The 18,766-nt window shown below is 33.9% G+C and overlaps 1 protein-coding gene across 1 annotated transcript in view; it reads right to left on the bottom strand.

Annotated features, from left to right (window-relative positions):
* ASCC3 (activating signal cointegrator 1 complex subunit 3) overlaps positions 1–18,766 on the bottom strand; it is a 281,105-nt gene that overhangs the window by 65,867 nt on the left and 196,472 nt on the right. Inside the window, exons 21-30 of the mRNA XM_056342568.1 lie at positions 17,374–17,599; positions 13,494–13,648; positions 9,711–9,809; positions 9,074–9,242; positions 6,899–7,119; positions 5,416–5,501; positions 3,753–3,919; positions 3,475–3,620; positions 3,246–3,366; positions 1,096–1,238 (exon numbers count right to left, since the gene is read on the bottom strand). Of these exons, the coding sequence (XP_056198543.1) occupies positions 1,096–1,238; positions 3,246–3,366; positions 3,475–3,620; positions 3,753–3,919; positions 5,416–5,501; positions 6,899–7,119; positions 9,074–9,242; positions 9,711–9,809; positions 13,494–13,648; positions 17,374–17,599 (1,533 nt within the window). The remainder of the gene's footprint in view (positions 1–1,095; positions 1,239–3,245; positions 3,367–3,474; positions 3,621–3,752; positions 3,920–5,415; positions 5,502–6,898; positions 7,120–9,073; positions 9,243–9,710; positions 9,810–13,493; positions 13,649–17,373; positions 17,600–18,766) is intronic.

Raw genomic sequence — 18,766 nt, 5'->3', positions numbered from 1 at the left:
AATTTGGATCTTTTATGTATGAGTCACGTATTTTGATGCATTTTGGCCCTATATTATCACAGAAATTCCTATGCACAAGATTTGCAACCACTAGAAAAAGCTAACTTCCAAAATCTATGAAATCTGAGTATAAACCAAAAAACCAGTTTTGAGGCAATAATACACTATAATCAGGACCATTAGTCCAGAAGGAAATACACAATTCTGTATTCAGAGCAGGTGCTGAACTGAGTGCAGTAAATAAAATCTAGTATACATTTTGAAGAATGCAGATAAAAGAGAATATTGAATGGTTGTTTATTATTTGACCATCATTCATATTTTGCAATAAATGAAAGAAGGATTTTTTTGAGAAACAATACAAGAAAATGTAATTAAAATTATATTGCTTGAAAAAGAATAAAAAGTTAAACATTTACTCCAGCATTGCTTAACATCTGAGTGTTTGACTTTGTAATCTTTATGTTCTTACAACAAAGATATTGGCAGAAGGTATCCTATTTTTTTAAATAACATTTGATTTATTTCATTGATATGCAAGACTGAACCATTCCTAAAGGGTTGGTTCTGCTGTGTATCTATCTATATATATGTATGAATATAGATGGATAGACACATGTATATACATACGTACATATACACACAGATACATATATGCATATACATAACTCTCTACACAGAGTTACCTTATGAGAAGGATGCTTTTGCTCCTAAAACACTGAAAAAGATTTAGTTTAAATTCCAGCTGTAAACTTCGGAGAACACTAGTCTTCTTTCTTATATTCTTTGTCTTATCCTTGTATCAAAGACTTGTACCATGTGATACATGTTGTCTGGGACAAGTGAACCAGCATTAATAATAGATAGCAGAAAAAACAAAGATAAAAGAGTTGTATTTAAAGTTCAGATCTTGAAAAGATGCTTATATAGTCTTAATGCTGACACCAGTTTTAATATATACTGAAGTTTAGCATATGCATAGCAGTTTCAAGATCTACCCTCAAATGACTCTTTTGTTCTAGATGTATTTTCTTTTCAAAAATACATCAATAAAATAGAAGGAAAGCACAAATAATACAGGTAAAATCATTCTACCTCTCCTTCATCCATCTTCAGCCATTGTTTGGGATCGTCCTCAGTGGCTAGGAAAGCTATCAGATCTAAGGCAGTAAGCCTTGTCTGACGTCTGGATGACACAAAAATAAGGACAGGCTTGGCTGGAGAATGACTCCGAATTGCTGTTGAGGAAAACAGAAATTGAGAATTAGGCCCTTTAATGACAAAAATTAGAGTTTCTCTTTGCAATACCTAGACAGCTGATACACCTCTTTACAGGTGATACACAGATATGTATGTTTGGTCTCTATTCTGCCAGATATAACGGAGATGAGCATATACCGTCTCTCTGAATCAAAGATCACATAACTACACTTAGTCAAGTCTGAATTCATTCGTTATGCTACCCCACCAATCATTTTAAGCTAATTAAGAGAATCAGTTAGGACACCCCCCCACCCCACCCGCCTAAACCACCATAAAATCTGGACAAGCTTTCTAGACTTCAAAGCTTGTGAATTTCTCTATCTCAGCCTAATAAGTATGTTATGTTTTTTCTACCCTGTTGGGATATGTTGTCAAGCTAAGTGCCATCAAGGTCCAAAACTTGCTTTCTGCCTGACCAAGAGTTTATGCCACACTGCATAAACTCATGTCTGCCTGCAAAGGATCACTTCAATCTACCACAAACAGAAAAGGTGAAAAAGGTAGAAAGTGACTTTGCAATAGCTGCTGTGAAAGTGGGCATTATGGTACAAAAGGACTTTGTTTCTGTTGTTTACTAATTAGTCTGATATATTTAAATCTATTTGTTTTAGGACTTTTTAAAAAAGCATTTTCTTGTTCAGCCCATGTTTGAGAAGTTTCAGGTTGCAGCGAAATTTTTATGGTCTCAGGAATAAGTATTGCCATGAAAATGCTAAAATAACCTTGACTATATCATGTCAAACAAGCAGGGAAAAAAGCCCTCAATAAATCATATGTCTACAGATTTTTCTAACATCAACAAGCACTAGAAGTACAAACAGGTGTACATAGAATTTTAAATACTCTCTCTACATCTCTCACAAATCCATTTGTGTATTTTCTCATGTAATTCTCATTCTAGCAATTAAAATTATGTATTGATTTCTGAAAACTATTTCATACTATCCACCGTCACATATTGTTCCCCAGTTTATGAATACTACCCCGCATGTGCTCCTGCATATACAGACACTATGCAGTTCTGAAATTATTGAAATAGAATAATTCATGTGTATTTATACCTTACAACTATATATCCCAATATATCTATACATTTTAAAAGCCCAGCATCTAATGGATTTTTGTTGCTACAGGAACAGGTGTGGCAGAACAGCCCAAGACAGATTTATTGTTCATTAGTGTTTTTGTACAATGCTCTTGTGGAGGTGTAAATAATCTGAGCTGTCAAGATTGGTCTCTAGTCCACAATCAATACTTTGCTTCTGTCATAAGGCTAATTAAAGCAGCTAAAAAGTCACCTCACAAATGTCACCTCACAATCAACAGCAGTTCACATTACAAAATTTATTTTGGAGGTTATTTTTAATTGATACAATAAATATTCCTTATGTAACCAAAACAAAACATGTTCAAATAAAATATGAGTTTTTCTTAAATCTATCCTGCTTGCCAGCTTTGTTAAGAATAAAAAATTGAAAACAGAAGCATATCTGGATGCACTACAAATTCTGAATTTTATGGTTATTGCTTTGAAACTAGAATTATAGGAGGTTAGCCTGACTTGCAACTTCTGTTCACAATTTTTTTAATGCTTACATACAGTGGGTCCATATGAAAATACCTCAGCAGATTAATAATATGAATGGTTTTATTACTTTCTAAATTTCAAATATTTTTACACAAATATTTCTGTATGGTGTCAAACACTAAGAGAAAACACATTTTATTTCCCCTTCATTAGCACTAATTTTATTCTTCTGTTCTAAATACACTACATTCCTCTGTTATATGTTGCATTTGTGGCACGCTTTATGTTTCAGACAAATAGCTTCGGGCCATTAGCGGAGCAGATTCCCCCTATACATGCCAAGAGTACATACAGTAACACATGTTGTAAATGTGCTGCAAATGAACTGTGTAAAGCGCTCAGTCTTTTTTTCTTTCACAGAAAGAAGGAAAAGGTCTAGAAGCTTGTTGCTTACCCTGAAATGCAGGTTTGTTCATGCTAGCCATGCGAGGACAGTAATGCTGTCCAGGGAAGCCCTGAATGTGCACCTCCAGAGGAACGGGGCGTACCGATGGTCGGAAGTTGAACAGACCCATCTACAAGAAAATATTTTTTTCAAGTTTAACCTTGAATTGTCTTATAAATTGTTATTTTGTTTTTCTGCAGCACAAATACACATCCATCTTCTGAAACATTTTTCATACCTGATTAATATTTAGCCAGTCAGCAAGGTCTCTAGCATTTGCTAAAGCAGTGGATAAACCAACTACTCTTACAGGCTTCTCTGTGTGAGATGAAATGAAGTTTGTCCGAGACACAATCACTTCCAATACTGGGCCTCTCTCATCCCCTAGTAAATGAAAAGTCCATTGAAAAACAGAAAAAAAGAAAAGGTTCAGATGTCAAAAAGTATATCCACATCATACGTACCAGCACACTTCAAATTTAGCAATGATTCTAATTAAAAACAAAACATGCTCACCTAGCAGATGGATCTCATCTATGATAAGAATGGAAACTTTCTGAACATAGCTTCTGTTCTGCCAGCTTCTGCTGACACCATCCCACTTCTCTGGGGTAGTAACAATCAGGTCAGCTTGGGCAATAGCTCTCATATCAGGAGTTACATCTCCCGTCAACTCTACAACCCTGTAATCAAGAAAGATGGTGGCTTGTCTTTACAAAGCTTTAGAACATCTCAGCATTCCAACACTAAGTCCTAAACATAAAGTGAAGAAACAAAATTAAATAAAGTAATTTTCTTTTTGGTCAAATACTTCTAACAAGATTTTCAAAACTGTTTTAAAGTAAATAAACCCGTGTATCTGTTTTCCTAGCAAATACCATATAAACACCAAACATAATTCCTTAGCAAAACCATATAAAAGGAAGACGATGAATACGAGTCCCTAACCATATAATATGGTTAATTTTTCAAAATGAAGATACTGTAAGAATATTAGTATGATATAATGTGAATCATAACATCCTGTCATAGCCAGGATAAAAGCTTTCTAGAAAGCTACCAAGTTGCTGCCTGCTGTTCTGTACAGATCTCTGGTTTGAATAACGAGGCTAGATTGCAGTATATCTGCATTTGTTGATGAAGTTCCATTAACACTGGAGCAGAAATTATGCTGAGGTAATTTTTTGGGAAGATTAGCAGAGTCTTTCCAGCTGTTTGCCTTACTGCCCTTTCAAGTTCTACCAACAGCGTTTGAGATGAACCATCATTTCAGTCTGAATATAATGGATTTTTGACATTTCTGTGACACTTCTACATCCAGTTGGAATTCCTCATAATAGAATTCCTCAGCGTAATGTGTATCTTCTGTTCAAAATGCCAGTCACAAGTAATAGAGTAAATTTCAAAAGGAAACATTACTTGAAAATATTTTAAAGGTATGAGGCAAATAATTTATCCTCACAGGCCACTAAAATATATAAAAAAAATGTAATGTCACTGCTGGTAATAGGAATCTCACTGGCAATTTCATGTACACAGAGTAGCACCTCTTTCTATTGGAACCTGTGGTGTGCTTTGAGCTTTAACTTAGGAAAAAAGCTATATACAGGAAAGGAAAAGGCCCTAAATAATGCATCCCATGGATAATATTTTTAATTCAAGAAGGTATAGTTTTGGAAACTATCAACATGACTGATATACCTTATATGTTATAAAGTAATGGCTGAACTCCGGCACCTGAGAAGATCATCAAGAAATTAATGTTACCAAGGAATACTACATCTAATTTATATATGAAGGACAATATATGAATACTAGAATACAGTTCACGCAACTTTTATGAGTTCCTTATAGCTGAGGTTTCTAAAGAAAGCTTATTTTGGATTGCAATTTCAGTTTCCAAAGATATGCATTGAGAGAAATCTGATCTTCATATATGTTATACTGGCTAGTAATGAGAATGAAAGTAGCTGGGTGTATCTCTTTTTTAGGTTCGATTTTGCTATCACAACAATGACCATTGATAGCATTTTTTATTTTTTAAGTACTATAAATTTGAAGGATAGTATACAATCAAAACCTATTATGAAATACTCAGAAGTATTCTGTAGATTTTATTCATACTTGATGGGCTGTTCTTTTGCTTCTCATTTCTCTGATTAGGTAAGGAGAAACATACTTTTTACCAAGTTTTTCTTCAATCCTAACTTTCCAGTCCTCAATTCTTTCACGAACGAGTGCCTTTAAGGGCGCAATATACACTGCCTGCAAAAGAAAAGATGCAAAACCAGAGATTAAACAAGAAATCTTTATTAAGTGTACCTACAATGAAAAAAAAATATATTTAGTACTTGTGAGATTTGCAAATACTCATTGTCTATCAAATGATTAAGGCTCGAGTTCCTTAAACGACCTACAGCAGGATTATATTTAAAACAGGCTTAACACTTGAAAATACTGCTTTATTTCCTGAGCCATTAGCAAGCAAATGAATTAAAAAAAAAAAAAAAAGAGTAATTTCTTGAAAAGAAAGTATTTATCACAAAATTTAATATCAAAATCCATTTATATAAATAATGCCATTTATTGCCAGGACTATAAAATCTGCAAGCTAACATTCTAGAACAGAAATAATCTGAGTTTCCAGCAAGCAATATCTTACCTGATTTCTAGTTACGTCATTAAATTATTAAAACATTACCAATTAAATTAAAAAGCTGGTTATTTTAAGGAAATGTTACAGTATTTTCCTCAAAGATACCTGCTGTGCAGGGGGGAATACTTTGACAAGTAGAAACAATATTTATTTACAGATTTATGGTTACATATTCTGAAGCTTTTGAACATGAAGAAACTGCTACATGTAGAATCCACATAAATTCTTTAAAATGTATAGCCAGGTTTTCAGATTTATTAAAACCTAAAAGATATATTCCTTTGAGAATTGGCTATTTTGTAAGTCTAATAGATAAGCTGAAAATGTACGAGTGTCTTGTTTATGTCAATTGGACTAACAAATTACACGAAGATATTGAGATTTCAAAGATGAATAAGGGATTTATGCACATGATTTCTGTTAATTTCAAAGGTTATTCTTTGGTTATATCCCACAGTCTGATACAAATATCTTTTCCAAAGGCTTTTAAGCTAAAATGTGGCTATGACAAGATGGTTAAGTCAAGTTACACATATATATTCACTTTGAAAACAAAACCTCAAAAGCTGAGTTGTTCAGCTTTTAGGGAGTTTCAGAAACAAAACACAGGGGCAAGGTGGAACAGAAACTTGACTTGTAGTAATTAATTGCAACTTATTTGTTTAAAAAAGAGACAGACTGGGCTAGCTGTATTCACATGGAAGGGAACTAACAGCCACAAAACACTACTGCTAGTAGAAGGAGATTAAAGCAGGAAATGCAGGTAAGTACAGAAAAGGAAATCCAGCATCCCTGTATGTCATGTTTTTACTTAACTCTAGCTGTACAGTGATTAATATGTAAAGTTGAAATAAAAACATAATGTACATAATGCAGTACCATTTTGTATCTAGACAGGTACAAATTGGAGAAAGCAAAATTCAGTTTCCCATAGCCTTTTTCTAGGCTTTTGTATTGCTGAAAACACTCCTACATGAATTCATTATAGCAAACTTATTTTACAAACCTTTGATGTGGGATACTTGTTAAAAACTCTAAAGATGGCTAATTCAGCTGCAACAGTTTTTCCAGAACCTGTAGGTGCTCCAAGAAGAACATTACAGTCTGTGTGATAAAGTGTATGAAATATCTGGGTCTGGATAGGGTTGAAATGTGTGAATTTGTATAGGACTTCATATTCCCGATGTCCCAAGGCTGTGATAGGCAAAGGCTGAAGATCCAGAAGCTCTGAAAATACAAAATAATCATAACTGCATGATAACAGATATCATGACATAACATAGTTTATTATGAAGATAAAGATATTAACCAGTACTTTAGTGGAAAACAACATTCATTGGAAATTGTTTTACTTAATATTTCATATGACACACAGTCCACATTTGGGTCATTGTTAACTTCGATGAGGAATAATGAAAAGTTCATTTTATAGCTCTGAAGTATTTCTGCAAGTACTGTAGTTAGTATTCTGATAGCTGTGAACCAGCCATTTGCATAAATTAATCTTTCTTTTAAAGTTGTTTCCTTTTTACCCAGTTGTAGTAAGTTCTAAACCCACTGCATTAGATTATATGTATGTCCAGCTTCTTATGATAATAGAATGCGGAGTTGGAGAACAGCAGTCTGTAAATTTCAGACTGAAGGAGAAAAAAAAAAAAATCTATTTGAGAAGGAAGGATTCTTTGGAGTTTCGACGTTGATGGAGTAATACAATTCAGATGAATTCAACTCAGTTTTGCATCTAATCCCTTAAACATGTAATTCAAGACAATCTTAACAAGTAAACAAACAGCCTTTCAATCTATGATTCTCAATATATCTTCAGGGCATCTGCTACCCAAACAATTAGAGATTGTGGAATTTAGAAGATGATATATATAACCAGATTGGATTTGGAATCCTACCAAATTAAGGAGACTGCAGTGATTCTGCTATGCAGATGCTTGCTTTGAAGTGTGGTGGTTGGGTTTTTTTTTTTGTTTTGTTTTGGGTTGGATTTTTTTTGTGGCTGGAGCTCTCATTGTCATTTTGGGGTGCTTCACATTAAGGTATGATATGGGAGTCATAAAATCTACTGAGGCAATGATGCCTAATATTCTTCACACGCCTTTCACTGATACCTTATGGCTGTTTTATCATTCCCACTGAAACTGTGATTTCTTGGGCTCTGTTGAGGAGAAAGAAGTTTTTTTTGCTTAGCAGGGCCTCTATGTACTTCATTGTTGAGTGGGAACCAGATGGGAATTGAAATCAATTACCATAAATCCTAGAGGCTCCATAACTGGTGATGTGTAAATATCTTTCTGTTTCTTCTGAATAGTAGTCAGTGATCAGTCAATTAGATAAAAAGGTTACACATGCTTTTCCAGACAGCATAGGTACAGTATAACAATAGCTAAATACTTCACAAACACATGTGAATTTATGCATGCCAAAGGACAACACCGTATGAGAACTGAGTATTTCTGAAGGCACTCACTTCACAGACTGCTAGATGAGCCAAATGTAATTACAGTAGAAAGGTTTTACAATGACATCAGGCACAATGAATGTATAAAGCAATTTATGTATCCAGAAAAAAAAGAAGCAAAACACAAACATATGCTTCTGTGCCAAGTGTTAAAAAGGGAGGGGGAGGGGAAGGACATGACTTGATCAGCAGTGCGGAATTGAAACGCGATGGTAAGTACTGTTAACAGTGCTTGCTATGATGAATTAATTTTGGTAAAAATAGTAAAATGTTTCATATTTTCAAAATTTTAACTGTTTTTTCTTTGCTGAATGCCATTAACAATACAAACAGCCACTCTAAGATTATTTTTAACCAGTCCAGAAGAAATGTAATGCTTACAAGCACTAAGATAAAACATACTGTAGCAGAGAGATGTGCTCATTTTTATATGACAGTTTCAATTTCCCTATGGTTTTTAGTGAACCTGGAGTAACTAGAAGGCTGGTATTATGCTGAGATGAAATGAGCTCCTTTTTGTTCAAGAATTTAAAATTTCAGAGAGCTCTAAAGTTTGTAAAGAAACGGTCTCAATAATACAAATATATCACAAAGTGGAATTCCATATGTTTTTCTATGATGAAGCAGAAGTTAAGAGATTTATTGCACTATCATAAGGAAAATCAATATAAGCAAGATGAATTAAAACAAAATGATCAAATTTGAAGTTACCTGTGTGGGGTGGATGTCTCTCTGGAAGAATCAGATGTTGAAAATTTATGATACATACAGCCTCTGCTCCTAACCATCTATCGGACACAGCTCGAATGTAATATTGAGAAGGGAGAGGTTCAAAAATTGGGATTGTGAACATCAGCAGTTGAGGTTCTTTAGTAATGACCTAATGCAAATGTGTAGAGAATAATTACTGCACAGAAAAATCAGTAACTTGAAAAATCATAGTTTGCCTTATTTCCATAAGCATTACCAACACAAAGCAATAAAGTACGTGTGCAACTCCATGTGCAAAATAGTCACATCTTTGTAAAATATTTCACTACTGGGAACAGATTTTGTTTCCATGGACTTCAAAAGATAAAAATAAGACTGGCTCTTCATCTTTTTCTTTAACAGACAAAACTATTACAGTCTTTCTTTTTTTCACCTGGAAATAACTATGCCACCAAAAGGGGAAGACAAAAAGGGACATCTGAGATTAGAAAACATATTTGTGGAAGTCCAAGCTTATAACGTACATCTGAAACTGAAAGCTGTGCTACCTAGGTCAAAATACTGTTTGACCTTATAAATCCACATCTAACTAACTTTATTTTTGTCTTGCTATGAGATTCTGAATAAAATCCTTTACCTGTTTTTTTTGAATGATGAAGTACTCTGAATGATAAATGTGATCATTAGTAGGGTCTTCTACCCAAATCCACCAGGGCTCTCCAACAGTGCCGTGTACCTTTAAGAATGGAAAAGATGGCTTTGTTATAGTTGTAATGAGGTGCTCGTGATTTGCTGGGTATATTGGATATATTCCTAAATGATGTAGCCTTACAAAGGAATAGAGAAATATAGAAATCAGAGGTAAGAGCAATATAGCATTTTTAATTGGATCAGTCTGTGTAAAGATTATGTTTCAATACGGATTTGCTTAAGGTACTTATAATATAAATGGACATGATACAAATGCAACTGAAGCTAGTGCCTAAGCTGTTTATAAATAGACTAAACTCCCAGGGTTTTCTCTAGGCTGCTAAAAAAGGACACATTCTCCTTTTTCCTCCTTGTACTTCTGTCTTCAGGTTCTGTATAGAGGATTGTCTTTTGCTATCCAGTGCTCATTTTTCAGTTAAAAACATTATCTCAGGAAAAACTGGACATTGAATTGTGACATTCCTCTCTCCTCCTCTTTCTCTTCCACTTTCCTCTAGAAAGATAGAGTAAGTGGACTCAGAAGGCTGTAGATCTAGTTATTGCTACAGGTGAAGTGGGAAGAACATAAATAGAGCCGTCTCTTGATGATTCCCATGCCATCTGGCAACACTTTATTCCATCCTAGATTTTTGTTTGCTTTGTTGTGTGCCTTACTTTGCAATGCCAGCCACAAATCATAGCTAGATGGGATGATCAGTTAAGAATTTTTGCTTCTTTGTCAGAATAAATGACTTGTGCCAATGTACAAGCATTTTGCTTAAATCTCTAGGAAAAGAAAAACGTATAGTAAAGGATTATGGATGACATACTATTAAGTGACATAGGTTTCTTATGAGGACTGTGGTAAGGTAGAAAACCAGAATGAAGATGAGAAAAAGTTGGAATTATTCCTAAATTTTAGTTAATAGGAAAAACCACAAAGCACATAGTTGCTCCTAATGGCAATTTAATGCTACAGGAATCTGGTAATGATTCTCACAGCATACACTATTTTCAGCATAATTCATTATTGTGTATGTGTTTGAAAACAGTCTATTGGCTTTTGGAGACAAAAATACATATTAAGAATAGAACTAAGGTGCTTTTAATTCTTTTCCAACATGGTTACACAATAGATAAGTAGATGGATAGTAAAGACTAAGTCATTTTCATTACATTTACATTTCACTAGCAACTTCATGGAATTGAAGCATTGAAACTGAAAGGACAGAGGTCACTGCAGATGACACTGAAAAATTACAGTGAGACTATTACTTTATCAGGGTTTAGGAGAATTTACAGAGAGGAAAGAAGAATTAAGCAAGGTGATAAAGTTTAAAGCTCAGAATTTTTATTATCAACTGTAACAGCATCTTAGTTTTGGAGAGTCCTGTGACAAAGCTGCATGGGGAAAGAAGGGCAATATGTAAACAGGCAACACAACACGCTCTCCAGTAATGATTCTCAAGAACTCTAGGGAGCTCTTAAGAACTGACACATACCTGTATTTTGGGCAACCACTGCCCTAAAACTCAGCTAATTAATACTAGTTGTGTTATTCTGTATCCCTGCTGGACTTCTCTTGGCTGCAGTAAGGCTTACTTGCTCTGTCTGGGTTTGTTTACAGTCCTTTGCATCTAACAATATAGTAAGTATTTTCCACTGGGATATGGTTCACATGCTTTTACTGAACTTACAAGCTCCCAGCACTGAAAACTGCAGCCATTAAAAATTAAGATGATGTCATATCTCATGACTACAAAAATGTATCTTCTATCTCTTGTAAAGACAAGTGCAAAATTTGGATGAGATCATTCTAGAAATAAGTATCCAGATAAAGGAACTATCTTAAAACCATGAAATGTTAGCTAAGCAAGGTGTTTCAGTTAAGTATGGTATTTCAGTTTTTAATATTCTGATTTTTTTTCACTACTCCCACTCTTTGAATGGAATTTTTTTGGCAGCATGTTTTTGTACCAATTACAGCTATACCTATAAGTTTCTATAGTCTTCTTAATAGCTTGCTAAAATACTGTTTGATGATGGAGCAGTTTCAGTGTCAATGGTTGAATTTAAAAGACTGTTAGTCATTTTTAGAGACTATTAAAATTTAACAGCTTTTTTTATTTATTTGCTGTGATAGAAGTTTCATTTACTGAAGAAACAAGAAAATCAACAGCTACTTTACAAAAATAAAAAAGAAACAAAAAGATTTCCAAGTTTTAATGAGTACCAATATATAAATTCACACAAAGAGAGCTCCTTAACTTGACCTGATAAAACAGTCATAATGTTTCTAAAGCAACCATTAGGAAAACTGTGTCAAGGGAAAAAAGAGCAGAAAATAGATTTTTGCTAAAGTTTTGCTATAACTTTAGAAATTGAGAATTGAAATAAGAAAGTATGATTATGTGTGGACCCCTTTTCAATTTGTAAAAATATAGAAGAAGCTACATTTTGTAGAAGAAACTAAAAGCAGATTGAGAAATTACTTTGTATTAAGATACAGTTTAATATGAAGAACAGTCATGAGTTTCTTTGTCTTTGATATATTACAGGTGAAGTGGATGAAAGATTGAATAATAAAAAATTGTTTCAATCCTAGAAAGTAATGCTTGTTTGCCTTCTGAAGTATTGCACATAAGTAAGGCAGCAAAAAATAAATCATGTTATAATTCATTTTAGGAATCCATTCAAATATTTCTGTAATAAATTCAGGTAGCAAACAAAATCTAACTTTCTATATTTTGATCATTAATCTCTCATTCGTAAGCTAACTTGTTGAAACTTCCAAAAGAAAAGAAAAAGCCTTTAGGCAGAGAAAATAAATTCTAAAATAATCTAAACGTTTGTGGAATAAAACTCTAATTTACTAATGATTAAGGTAAATTTGTAATCTAAGGGTATTTTAAAAATATTTTTTAGTAAAAGCACAGATACTTAATATCCACCTTTCAGAATGATTTATCTTAAAGTGTAAATGTCCTAAGCATAAAAAAAGAAAAATATGCTTGCCCACTGAGGTGTCTTTCCCTTGTTTCAGTAGAAAGTTTCAGAAGTACCAGCAACAATACAATGCCCCCATGTGGACATTTGTATTTCATTTACATTTATCTTACATCTTAAATCTATTTGTAATGAACAGATTCTGAATCAAAGGGTGTGGGTCTATCTAAATGTGCAACAAGTACAACTCTTCATACAAATTTGCACCATAAAATATAGATGAATATAATTCCAAACATATCTCAGTTTTTCTGTTCAGACAAATCCCAACAGAAAAAAATGCATGCCGTGATGTTGTGAATGTATATTTGTAAAGCTGTAAAGAGCAGCAGAACTTGGCATGCATGAACTGTACCTCAAGGCTTTTTTTTCTGTTTGACATTCATTCATTGTACAGACAGCTCTCTGTGTCTTGCTTTTTCTTGCTTCTTTTTGCGTGTATAACTCAAATCTTTGACTACTGTTAATATTCAGTATAAGCATGTACTTCAACATGTTTTAAACACTGCACTAACTAATAATTAACAGAAATAAAAGGAAGATCTTTGGGTGCTTTCTTCTACAAAAGTCTTAACAGTCATCCCATTCCTATTATCAAATTTGCTTCTCGGCTAAGATAAATACTTTTTTTCTTATCCAAACAGCTATGGACTCCCTGTGATCATCTCCTTTACTGAAGCTAAATTAATGCTTCCCATCCTGCCTCCACCTCCTTTATTTTTACCTGATCACTCCACGTGAAGTCAGGAGCGATGTTCAGCCGAACTCGGAGCACTGTGCGAGTAATTGGCTGAATCGTTGCTTCCATTAGGATGGAGGGGATTTGATGGACACACTGTTTTACCTTTAATCCAATCTTCACATGATGCAGCATATGACCTGCCAAGAAAACATTAGGTGTAACAGATTTGCATTTCCAGGAAAAATAATATAACTCCGACTTTCAAATAGGCTTTTAGAGAGCAGTATTATTGCTTGCTTGTTTTGCTGTTAGGTGCGTAAATGTCTGACTCTCTTGACCTGGCGTGTCTGAATATTTTGTAATACTTAACTTGAATTAGCAATTTAGAGCCTAGAAAAATCAGTATTAACTCCCCTGTTGGCTATAACTAAGGGGTTAAAATAACTATTAAGAATTCACACTGAAAACATTATGTCAAGCTAGTTCCCTTTACTGACTTTTTGACCAGGCTCTTACCAAGCCATATAGTTCTTTAAAGCATGAATAATGACCTTTTATTTAATGAAGGGCACACATTTGAACTTCTACAATTCCTCTGTAGTGATTCAAAGCAGACAGAATGCTTTTCATAAAATTGAATAAAGGTAGTTAATAGCTTAGAAATACACACAACTAGTAAACAGCTCACAGCAGCTCTGATCTTTCAGAATACGCCAGTGTGCAACTGAGACAAAGGAAAAACTAAATGTTGCAATGTTTATTTTCTATCACAATCATGGTAACTAAGGCAATAAAGTGATTATATTAATTAATTTTTTTTCCTACTTGTATTTTACAGTTGAAATCTCTGCTCCCCTGCTCTTCGTTTTAAATCTGAAGTATATAGCAGTGATTTCTTTTTTTCCTGAAAAATATGGCAGCTTCTATCTTATTTAGGGAAAGAAGGTTGATTTATCACATCTACACTGAAATTGCTTATATAATTATGTGGTGCATATTTTAGATTTTAAGTATAATGGTCATAAGAACTTACTGTGAAAAGCTACCTTACAAATGGCTACCGGTATTTCCTGGTATCATTATGTGGTTCCTGAGCATACTTTTCCCATTAACAAAAAAAAAAAAAAAAAGAAAAAAAAGAAAAGAGAAGAAATCCCGTTATTTGCACTATGTGCAAAGTGAAAAGGTGATACAAAATTTTTCTTGCTATTGCATGAAATTTAGGAGCATAACATCTTGCAATTGCTAATATTTTTGTATTCATCCTGACTTTCCCTCTTCGGTTTTTTTTATTTAACAAACTGGCAGATTTTGCCTCACACAGGCATTTATCTATACTCTGAAGTAATGAATGGTGATCTTGCTTAAGCAAATCCCTAATGCAAAAGTTTTAATGCATATTTAATCAGTTTAACTTGTGGTTGGTAAAATAAGTACACCTCCAGCAAGTGGATTATTAAAACCCAAAACAATTACATTGGTACAGCTCGGTGATACATGCAGTACTAGAGCATACTTGCACAGTAACTACCTTTTGCAATTAGGCGGTAAAATTTCAGAAATCATGTTACATAAAGATAGGCGACAAATTCAAAGATATGACTCAATAAGCTTACGTAGGCAAGTACATTTTCTAATGCCAGAAATAATTTTCTATATCATCATGTGTGAGGTGAACTTCTGTGTTTGTATTTGACAGCACTGAGGTTTTGTACACTTATTTGCTAGGGGAAATAAGGCTCCTCTCCCAACTGCTGTAAAATATTATAAAACTCTCCCCACCCCCCCTTTTTTTTAAATAGTCACATTTTGAGAAACTATCAATGGCGTTTAAAAAGTTAAAATCTTCTGAACAAAAGCTGAGTATTCAATAAAATAGGCATGTTTAACAAAAGAAGAATACATTTGCTTATTCCACAATGATTGTCATCTGTATTCTGATAAACCAGGACTGTTTATCTCAGATAACATAGTGGTTTCTTGGCTTTCTGGAAATTCCATGATTACACTGCACTAGCGCATAGATTGGTGTTGACCAATTTGTGGTACACTGGAATCCAGGATCCGTGCACACAACATGCTCTTCATTCACTCAGAGAGCTGGCACCCATCTGATGCTTTTATCCCTCCCTAAGCCATGGACTGAGTTAGCTGGCTAGCCCCTGTCTTTTTTAGTCTACTCCAAGGTCACATGAACCTTTAAAAAGGAAGAAATGCCAAGACTGAAATTAGTCCTACGGAGTAGAGAACAAGGCAGTACCCGTAAGCAGTGCCTTTTCCCATTTCAACAAGGCTTTGAATTCAAATAAAAATAAGGTGGCTGCCAGGCAAGTGCTTCCTTCACACCCTTGGTGTCAGAAAAAGAAGGTAGGCAGGAAGAAGTATGCCAAGTAACAGCACTTCACAGAGATGCACAGATCAACTTGCTTTGATGTTTATAAGGCTGAAGAACACGAAATGTCATTACATATAGTCAGCAATGATCTATTTTCACAGATAAATCCCAAGTCTCATCTACTTCCATACCAATATAAAACAAAACTAGACATTTTATAGGTATATATTGATATATTTCCATCTTGTCAATACTAATTCCACTACACTGAAGGTAGCAAAACTGGTTTTCTATTTTAATAAAAAAATTATTGCTTCTCCAAGGGCAGGTATGGGGAAAAAGAAGCATTAAAAAAAGCTGAAAGCACTAATACAATTAATGGAAAAGAATATTAAGTAATAAAAACACTGCACAAATACATACCAAATTAACAAATCTGGAAAAAAAAGTGCTATAGTGCTTCTGAATAGAAAACCACAATAATGCCAGCACTTCTAATAAAACGTTATACTTTTAATACCTTTAAAATTACTACATATTATAATGCACAGTTAAAGTAAGCCTTTAAAATTTTCTCATAGTGCTTTGGCTTAACTTATTAAATAAAAATATAGCCTCTAATTCTGCAAGGTTTTACACTATTTATCCAATTTTTCCAACCTAAATTAGGCATGTAACAAAGCTTCCTGAAATAAGAATGTAGTTCTCCTGTGAAATGACAGAAATATCAAGTCAGAGGTCACAACTTCTGAAAAGGAGTGCCTATGAATTGCATTTTTACTATTAAAATTTTTTTTTTAAAAATGACAGTTTGTTTATCAGCTATTTAGCAATAACAGGTGCAAAGAAAGCCCCAATAAGAAAAAATACACTAAGATACGAAAAAAACCCCACATTAGAAGCATATTTTTTTCCCAACTTCAGCCAGCTGGTGGACAGTTTATGCACAACAGTTTATACACACATACTAGAAAATGCCATTATCTCTATCAGTAGGCTTGTGGATTTTCTCATTATCAAAGTGTCAAATCCTTTAAAAAATTCCATTAAGGTTCTGCTGCAATGACACCAGTGACAATGAATTCTCTGTGTTCAATGAAAATTAAAGCAGTGTTTCAGAAGCAGGCCATTTACTGATAGTAAACCAGGACATAATAATCTGCTTTCATTCTTTTTAATGTTAATAGTATTTCAATTAAAAAAAAAAAAAAAGCGCCATATTTTGCCAGCTGGCAAAAATAAATAGAGGCTTTTATAGTAGTGTATTATGTAATGTGAGCAAGAAGGGAAGCTCAGGTCAACATAAGTGTGTATACATATATGTAAATATATGTCAATACACATCTGCATTCCACATGTGTTCTGGGGTTGCAGGGACATGGCCTAGCCTTACCTTCAAAGCTCTGCCATATTACAAACTGTGGAGATTGAATAAATGTTCTTTACTGGACAGACCATAATACCATATTAATGTGTGTATGTGGCTTCCAGATCAGAGTGATTACATTAATGAGTAGCTCAGATTTAGTTCTAACTTGCCCATTGATAACTAAAAGTTTAAGCAGATCAGCATTGCTGATTTCTCACCTATTTCATCTTTTCTCATGTCCTTCATCTTGTCTATAGTGAGATTCTTCTCTTCCAGCTTGGAAAGGACGGATGGTGGTAACACTGAGAACTGTCTCAAAGGGCTAACCCAGCCCCACAGCCGCTTGTCGATGACTTTGCTGAGATTCAGTAGTCGATATGTCATTGCAGGCCAACGTTTCCTAAGGGCAATCTCAAAAAGGGCTCGAACAATACGAGCTGCATTCTGGAGAGTGGAAAAAAAAGCAAAAATGTTGTAATTCTTTCAAGTATTCTTTGTAAAATGAAAAGGATCCCATAGACTGATCTTTGACAAACCATAACAATAGATTTTTCTTTTCAAACTTATTTCAAACATTCTTGAAAACTATTTTTTCCATCAGTCTACTGGCAGAACTACCTCATGATTGCCTACAGAAATTATGGAAAGAAACATGTGCAACTTATTAAAATTGTAGTGGCAGGTCTGTCACAGAATTTTGATCACAGTTATGCTAACATTAGGGAGTACTATATTTATTGCATCTCAATCACTTCTGAAACAAATTCACTTACCATATTTAATATCTTACTCTTTCTTCCCCCGTATAATACACACCTGCAAACTCAGTTGATATGGAAATCAAAGTTTTAATTTTTCACTTCAGTTGTGCTTCCATAATAGCATTCCATTTCACACTGATTTTCAAAACATTTGCACAGAAGTTTAACAGTAGTGACTTTTTTTTAACATGTTACTATCTTCTGAGACTATTGTATAACCACTGCATAAACCTGCTTTGGACTTGGAAAAGTAATTACTAACATAAGATTGAATGAGGTTAGTCTTATCCTGGAAATGTAAGTTATGGCATTCCTTTCATAAACTTATCAAGCTGTATTATGAAGTTGTGCGGTTTTTGGTAGGGTTTTTTTTTGCCTACCGGTGCTATGCCTGGATTAGCAGTTCTGTTCTTGATTCACTGAACAGAATACAATCACTCTCTACTGGCTCTGTAATGCCAATAGGAATTAAAAATAGAAAATTACTTTTTCATGATAGGAAGCATATGTTACTAAAGAAGCACATTTCTTTTACTTTGAAAGGATAAATGACTTTCTTAATAGTCACTATCCAATTAAAAATATTCACAAATTGTTACACTGGTTCCACATGTACAATTTATGAAGATCTGAGAAGATGACCATGTTGCCTCATTGAAAATGCTGTAATTGAGACAGACAAATGAAAGCAATTGTCTTGAAAGAAAAGATTAAAAGAATATACTGAAAATCATCTTGCTGTGCAAGTACCACAATTTTTATGATGTGCATAATGATTTCAGAATTTTCTTATTTATACCTATACATGCTATGAAATGTAAACACTTCTGAAGAAGATCATGTCAGTACG

Source organism: Falco biarmicus, chromosome 6, assembly GCF_023638135.1.
Source record: "Falco biarmicus isolate bFalBia1 chromosome 6, bFalBia1.pri, whole genome shotgun sequence".
Lineage (NCBI taxonomy): Eukaryota > Metazoa > Chordata > Aves > Falconiformes > Falconidae > Falco > Falco biarmicus.
This window is presented reverse-complemented; position numbering and strand designations above follow the sequence as displayed.